Source organism: Ictalurus furcatus, chromosome 16, assembly GCF_023375685.1.
Source record: "Ictalurus furcatus strain D&B chromosome 16, Billie_1.0, whole genome shotgun sequence".
NCBI lineage: Eukaryota > Metazoa > Chordata > Actinopteri > Siluriformes > Ictaluridae > Ictalurus > Ictalurus furcatus.
This window is the reverse complement of record NC_071270.1, coordinates 4503863-4512500: the sequence shown is the minus strand read 5'-3', so window position 1 is coordinate 4512500 and position 8638 is coordinate 4503863. Positions and strand designations below refer to the sequence as shown.

The following is an 8638-nucleotide window of genomic DNA, read 5'->3' as shown; positions in this document are numbered from 1 at the left end:
ACTACCACTGATACTACACTGACACTAACACTGACACTAACACTGATACTACACTGACACTCATACTAACACTGATACTACACTGACACTAACACTGATACTACACTGACACTCATACTAACACTGATACTACACTGACACTCATACTACCACTGATACTACACTGACACTAACACTGATACTACACTGACACTCATACTAACACTGATACTACACTGACACTCATACTAACACTGATACTACACTGACACTCATACTAACACTGATACTACACTGACACTAACACTGATACTACACTGACACTCATACTAACACTGATACTACACTGACACTAACACTGATACTACACTGACACTCATACTAACACTGATACTACACTGACACTCATACTAACACTGATACTACACTGACATTCATACTAACACTGATACTACACTGACACTCATACTAACACTGACACTGATACTAAATGACACTGACACCAACAATGACACTCATACTAACACTGATACTACACTGACACTGATACTGACACTGATACTACACTGACACTGATACTAACACTGATACTACACTGACACTGATACTGACACTGATACTGACACTGATACTACACTGATACTACACTGACACTGATACTGACACTGATACTACACTGACACTGATACTGACACTGATACTACACTGCCAAAGATACTAAAACTGATACTACACTGACACTGATACTAACACTGATACTACACTGACACTCATACTAACAATGATACTACACTGACACTGATACTAACAATGACACTGATATAGACACTGACCCTGATAGTGACACTGACACTAAAACTGACACTGAACCTGATACTGACAGTGATACCAACAATGACACTGACCCTGATACTGACACCAACAATGACACTGACCCTGATACTGACACCAACAATGACACTGACCCTGACACCAACAATGACACCAATACTGACACAGACACTGACACTGATACTGACTCTGATATTTGTACTGACACTGACCCTGTTACTGACTCTGATACTGACTCTGATACTTGTACTGACACTGAACCTGATACTGACAGACACTGACCCTGATACTGACTCTGATACTGATTCATACTTGTACTGACACTGAACCTGATACTGACACTGACCCTGATACTGACAGACACTGACCCTGATACTGACTCTCATACTTGTACTGACACTGAACCTGATACTAACACTGACACAGATACTGACACTGACCCTGATATTAACACTGACACAAATACTGACACAGATACTGATACAGCCACTGACTGCCACTGCCGGGCCCGTGAGAAAGGCCCATAACCCTCAACTGCTCAGTTGTATAAATGAGATAAATGAAGGTCGCCTTGGATATAAATGCCATAAACGTTATATTTCAGATCAGATCTGTGCCATCTCTAACTACATTTCTTTAAGTTTGATATGATGTTAACTGTTTTTAATCTTTATCTTTTTTGTAGACATTACAGTATAGAGATGGCACTGATCCGATACCCAGGAAATGGTGGATCAGATATCGGAGAAAAAAAAAGAATTAATTTCATCTGATCCTGTAACAAATTAAAAATATTGGATTTGGAGAAGGTTTTGGGACCTGTAAATATTTACATATAAAGACATGATTCTTCAGCAAGAAATAAAAAAAAATTCTATTTATACTTTATATTTATTTTAAATGAAAAAAATATCGGATGGGTATCAGTAACGGCTGATACTCAGGGTTTCAGTATTATTATCAGTATTGGAAAAGGAAAAGTGGTATTGTGCCATCGCTAATAAAGTATCATTCATTCATTTTATTTGTTTTTTATATTTAAATGCAACATACCTATTTTTTTGCATTTATATATTTTAAAATAATTTTGATTATATATTGTGATACGTATAGTGCATTCAGAAAGTATTCAGACCCTTTCATTTATTTCACATTTTGTTATGTTGCAGCCTTATATTAAAAAGTATGACATTATTATTTTTTCACATCAATCAACACTACATATCCCATACTGACAAAGCAAAAACCACACTTGTGATGAGATAACACATCGACGTAAGTATTCAGACCCTTTGCTATGATACTTGAAATTTAGCTCAGGTGCATCCCATTTCTCTGGATCATCTTTGAGATGTTTCTACACTTTGATTGGAGCATATCAGTGCAAAAAACAAGCCATGAGGTCAAAGGAGCTGCCTGCAGAGCTCAGAGACACCATTGGGTTTCGATGCACAGATCTGCATTGAAGGTTCCCAAGAGCATAATTTATAAAGAACCTGGAAGACGTTTGGAACAACCGGAGTTGGCCGCCTGGGCAAACTGAGCAATCGGAGGAGATGGGCCTTAGTAAGAGAGGTGACCAAGAACCTGCTGGTTCAGTCTGGTTGAGCTCCAGAGATCATGTGTGGAGATGGGAGAAACTTGCAGAAGGTCAACCATCACTGCAACACTCCACCGATCTGGGCTTTATGGAAGAGTGGCCAGACAGAAGCCTCTCCGCTCAGAATTCGCAAAAAAGCACCTAAAAGACTGGGAGAAACATGATTCTCTGGTCTGATGAAATGAAGATTGAACTGTTTGGCCTCAATTCCAAGTGTCATGTATGGTGGAAGCCAGGCATTGCTCATCACCTGCACACTACCATCTCAATGGTGAAGCATGGTGGTGGTAGCTTCATGCTGTGGCGATGTTTTTCCAGCTGCAGAAACTGGGGCACTGTAAGACGAGATGGGAAGCTGAACGCAGCAAAATACAGAGGTATCCTGAATGGAAATCTGTTCCAGAGTGCTCAGGACCTCAGACTGGGCCAAAGGTTCACAGACAAGACAACGTAAGGCGTACAGACAGCTCCCTAATGCCAATGTCCTTGAGAGCCGGAGCCAAACATCTCTGGATAGACCTGAAAATGGCTGTCCACCGCATCCAACCTGACAGGGCTTGAGAGGATCTGCAGTGAAGAATGGCAGAAAATCCCCAAATTCAGGTGTGCAAACCTTGTCAAAAGACTTGAGGCTGTAATCGTTGCCAAAGGTGCTTCACCTACGTATCGAATTACGGGTCTGAATACTTCTGCCAATGTGATATTTCGGGGTTTTTTTCTTTTTACTAAATTTGCAATCCAACACTGTAAATGCAACTCTGATTTTCTTTTTTTAATCAGGTGCGTATAGTAGGGAAGTGCGCTATGACTAATTTGACTACCGTTTAAACTGTTTAGACTCTTTCATATTCGCGAGCATGTTCTGATGCGTCAGCTCCAACCCTGACATGATCATTTCCCACCATGGTAGTGTGTATTCAGGCTCGACGAAGTCCATCAATGTTTGGAAGCCTTCTCCCTCAACGAAACCGGAGTGGCAGCACGCCTCCTGCTGTCATCTCCGAGATAAGCTTGGTTATTTTTTCAGAGCGGATGGGATCACAGCGGCGACGACTTGAAGCGAATGACTCGATGGGCTTTTTGCTTGCTTCGGCTAGTCTCTCCTATGCTAACACCTACGTGCCTGTGCTGAATATGGTTAACGCGTGGCTCCAGCGGAATTATTATATGTCAGTTTGACATGACATAGCTTACATAAAACTTTTTTCGTTTTCTTTTTCCGAAGTCAAAATACTCCCATGCCTTGCTCGTCTTCCGAGTGGTCATTTCTGACATGGAGAAAACGCACGCGAGATCCACACTTCTAAAAATAACGCATTCGTTCTTTAAACATTTTTAAAAATATTTTTAAATGTAACAGTAAAATGACAGTAATTTGAATGATAAAAACTTGTGGGTCCCCCCCCATGAAATCGACTGTTGTTTTCAATGTCTAGTAGCAGCTGTACCGTTTAATCGACTAGTCTCGTACATCACCAGTGAATAGGGTGTTATATGTAACACAAGTGCCCTCATTTCTAACATAATGTCTAACATAAAGCTTTAATAAAAGGACCTGAAAAATAATTAAAAAAATTCTCTCTCTTCTTCAAAGCCTGTGAATTTTATTTCATCATACACTTCCCTTCATCGCATTTCCTAATATTATTTTTTCTGCATTTATTTTTGCTTCATATTCACACTGCACTCGATCTGCACTCGTTCCCCGTCTCTCCTCTTCATCTCTGTCTTTTCCATCGTTCCGAGACAATTGGATTAGCCAGATGTGTCTCTATTTAAACCTCAGCAATTACAGAGCACAGCAATGTGTGTGTGTGTGTTTGTGTGTGTGTGTGTGTGTGTCTCAGATATACAGTGTAAAATCTCAGCTCAGGCTGTGATAATCAAGAGAACAGATATAATTACACCCCCAAAAAAGAATGTGTGTACGTGTATGTATGTGTGTGTGTGTGTGTGTGTGTGTGTGTGTGTGAAAAAGTTGACCAAAAAAAGACATGCAAGAAAAATACCTTCGTCCCTCGGCCTGTTCGTCGCCGACTCGTCGGGTTTTTTAGTGAGTGGACCTGAGACAAAAAAAAAAGAAAAAGAAAAAAAAGAAAAAAAAAACCACACACACACAGGGGGGAAGAAGAGAAAAGAGAAAATTCAAAAAGAGTCTCACTGAGTCTCATTTAAAAAAAAAACCAAGAAAAAAAACAGACAAGAAAAACAAGGAACGACAAAAATCTGTTTTTTTTTAAGACAAAAAGACAACAATGATAAAAAAAAAATCAGACACACTAACAGTGCAGCATCCCTCATGTCACTCAGTCCACACACACATACACACACACACACACACACACACACACACACACACACACACACACACACACACACTGTAACAGTGCTGCACCACTGGATAGTACACACGGTACAGTACTAACATAATTAGAAACCCCAAATCCAGAACCACCCAGAACCGAATCCCTGCGCCCGCTTCCCATCACATAACCTTACCTGTGGAAGTAGTCTGCGACTTATTTTACACTATAACCTCCTTCACAGCTACTGAACACGGGACCCCAGTTTGTTATAAAAGCGAATAAACAGCCATAATGAACCCACGGGTGCCAATACTTTTTATCTGAGTAAAAATAGAAAGAATGACACGCAACATTTTTTTCCACTAAACTACATTAAAATGTGAGGGAAAAAAATATTACAATGAGTCGTACTTTGCATTCCGTAACGAAGTCTTGAATAAGATATAGTGCAATGGCGTTAAACCCTACGTAGGGCGCGTACAGAGTGAACAGGGATGTAACCCAGACTCCAGGTTTCGAGATTTTGAGGATTATGTTTAGCTCCAACTATACGTCCCTGTTTGGTTCTCTTAGTACCCTGTAGGGAGTATCTACTACTATCTGTATTTGGATTTAAAACCACAGTGGGTGTGGCCTAAAACAAATATATATATATATATATATATATATATATATATATATATAATTTTTTTTTTAATGCCCGGAAACATCTGAAAATCCCAGATGTAGAAATGAAGAATTTTTTGTGGGAGGATTTGATTATCTTCCAAGTCCCACCCACCAGCTAACACTCCCCTATCATATAAAAGCAACCAAACGGTAAAGGTGAAGGCCAATACGTGCTTCCTTCAATCACAGGGCAGCGTTACACACTCAGGAAACAGGAAAGTGCTATACACCCTCTTGCGCATGCATGAGCTCACAGACCCCCACCATTTTGAACACATTATCTGTTTTGAACACATTGCTATCAGTCGTGTCTAACTCAGCGCTAAGTGCTCCGGCTATTAGCAAGAGCTATCGGTGTAACCTGTGTGTGTCTGTGTGTGTGTGTGTGTGTTGCTGCGAAGCAGTAAGATAGGAATCCGCTTCATTATTTACCCTGTTTACCTGTCAGCAAAGAACACACACACACACCCACACGCAGACATACACAGACCTCTACTGACCACACATGCTCCATCACTGTCTGGGCTAAGAGGACTCTATAGTAAGACATGTTCTCTAGTGGGCATGTCCTACCGCTAGTTTACAGCCAGTTGCCATGGTTTCACTGCTAGCACTGTGTTAGTGTGATATCCACACAAGCTAGCTGCAGAACATATAAAAACCACCCAGACGCAGTAGTTATTCTCGAGTATTACTTACAATCCATCCATCTTCTATACCGCTTATCCTTTTCAGGGTCATGGGGAAACCTGGAGCCTATCCCAGGGAGCATCAGGCACAAGGCGGGGTACACCCATGGACAATCCTGGACAATCCATCGGAGGGCACAATCACATACACACTCACACACCCATTCATACACTACGGACACTTTCAATCAGCCTACCATGCATATCTTTGGACTGGGGGAGGAAACCGGAGTACCCGGAGGAAACCCCCACAGCACGGGGAGATCATGCAAACTCCGCACACACAGGGTTCCCACGGTGGGAATCGAACCCCCGACCTTGGAGGTGTGAGTGTGGATATGTGAGGCGAACGTGCTAACCACTAAGCCACTGTGCAACTTACAACCTGGAAAAAAAAAGGACCAAATGGTGCAATCAAAGGGTGATCCCCTCAAGCAGACACCTCAACCTAGAAGATGAAAAGCTTTTCTCGTCTTCCTTTTCACGTTTAAATGGAGTTACCACTTTGTTCAGATACTGTAGTCATTCTCATGTACTAATCATACATTCAGAAAGTAAGGTACCAAAAAGTCATTTTGGGGTACAATTCCTTATCAAAAGGGCAGTACCTTCAAGGGTGTACCTATTTGTACTTATAGTTAAAGGACCTAGAAGATAAAGGGCTTAGGCTTAATTACACCTTTAAGTTCAGATTTGGTAGTAACTCTCGAGTACTACTCGCACTCGGAAATTAGTGTACCAAAAAGGTACCTTCCATGGTGCAATCAATTGTTAAAGTGGTGCTACCTCTAATTTAAAGATCCTAGAGGATGGCGGACTTGTTCTAAACCTGTTATCTACTCTCTTTCATGTACAGTAGTTTTGAATTTCATTACTACCTTGTTTAGATGCTGTAGTACTACTAGTACTCTCGAGTACTACTTACACTCAGAAATTAGTGTACCAGAAAAGTTCCTTTCAGGGTACAATCACTTGTCAAAAGGTGGTACGTCACAAGCATGTATCTTGTGTTTTTAGTTCAAGGAACTACGGACCTAGGGACCCATTTTCTTAAAAAAAAAACCAAACACCTTTTGACGTACAAACACTTTTTAAAGTGGTGGTGGTTCCCTCTAATAATCATTGTACCAATAGTTAGAGAACCTAGAGAATTACAAACTTAAAGACTACTATTGTAGTCATTCGCTCAGTTACCACTTTGTTCAGATGCTGTAGTTATTCCTGTGTACACATTACACTCTGAAAAAAGGTACCTTCCAGGGTACTATCACTTAATGATGAGTCTTTATTAGTCACATATACATTACAGCACAATGAAATTCTTTTTTTCGCATATCCCAGCATGTTAGGAAGCTGGGGTCAGAGCGCAGGGTCAGCCATGATACAGCGCCCCTGGAGCAGAGAGGGTTAAGGGCCTTGCTCAAGGGCCCAACAGTGGCAGATTTGCGGTGCTGGGCCTTGAACCCCCAGCCTTGCAATCAGTAACCCAGAGCCTTAACTGTCAAGCCACTACTGCCCCCTTATGGTGGCATTACCCTCTGTTTTCTACTATACAGGTTTGAATGGAGTTACCACATGGTTCAGATTTGGAGCTACTCCTGAGTACCGCTTTTACTATTATAATGAAAGCTACCAAAAAAAGGCACCTTTTGGGGGTACCTTCACTTGTCATAGCGGTGGTCCCATCAAGGGTACATCTTGTAACTTTAGTTAAGGACCTGTGGACTGGTTTTTGCTTGATTTGACTTGAGTTACCATTTAAGTTCCTTTGTTGAAAGCACTCCTAAGCACTAATAAAATATTCCTAGAAATAAAGGTACTAGAAAGAAATGTTTAGTGGTACTGCCAAAGGACCAGCAAAGGTGCCTGTTTTCTACTTGTTCTCTCGAGTACTATTTACACTCAGAAATAAAAGACCAAAAAAGGTACTTTTCAGGGTAGAATCGTTTGTCAAAGTGTTGGTACCCTAAAGGGTATATTTGTGCCTTTACTCTTCCATTTTTTAGTTTTTTTTTCTTTGCGGCTTTTTTTTTTTGTCGTTGCTTTGCTCAGTTGTTGTAAGCACTCTTAAATATTAGTAGTATGTTCAGAAACTTCCAGAAATTTTCAGTATGACCTTTCATAGTGCAATCTCTCATCAACGTGATGGTGTACTCAGGTATACATGCTGTAAGCTTTACTTTAAGGACCTAGAGGAGGAAAGACATGACTATTCCTTTTCAGAGTTGCATTGTTTGACTACATTGCTTCCCAAATACTGTAACCACTCTCAAGCACCTTTAGGTCTTGTATTTTTAGACAGAGAACCTAAAAAAAATTAAGTACACAAGTGCACTGTTTTCTACTTCTAATTTTTTTTTTTCTCAGATTTGAATAGTTACCGCTTTGTCCTGATGCCATGGCCACGCTCAAGTACTACTTAGAAAGAAAGGAACGAAAACCGCATCTTTTGGGGATACAGTTGCTTGTCATATGGGTGTGTCTTCTACCCTTGACTTTGAAGATGACTTCAGTTTTAAATCTGTACTTGTGTTAGTATTTTTGCTCAGTTGCTGGAGCCACTC

General features: G+C 40.7%; 1 protein-coding gene across 1 annotated transcript in view; it reads right to left on the bottom strand.

Moving 5' to 3' along the window:
• nlgn2b (neuroligin 2b) overlaps window positions 1–8638 on the bottom strand; it is a 65005-nt gene that overhangs the window by 24860 nt on the left and 31507 nt on the right. The window contains exon 3 of the mRNA XM_053645075.1: window positions 4420–4473. Within this exon, the coding sequence (XP_053501050.1) occupies window positions 4420–4473 (54 nt within the window). The remainder of the gene's footprint in view (window positions 1–4419; window positions 4474–8638) is intronic.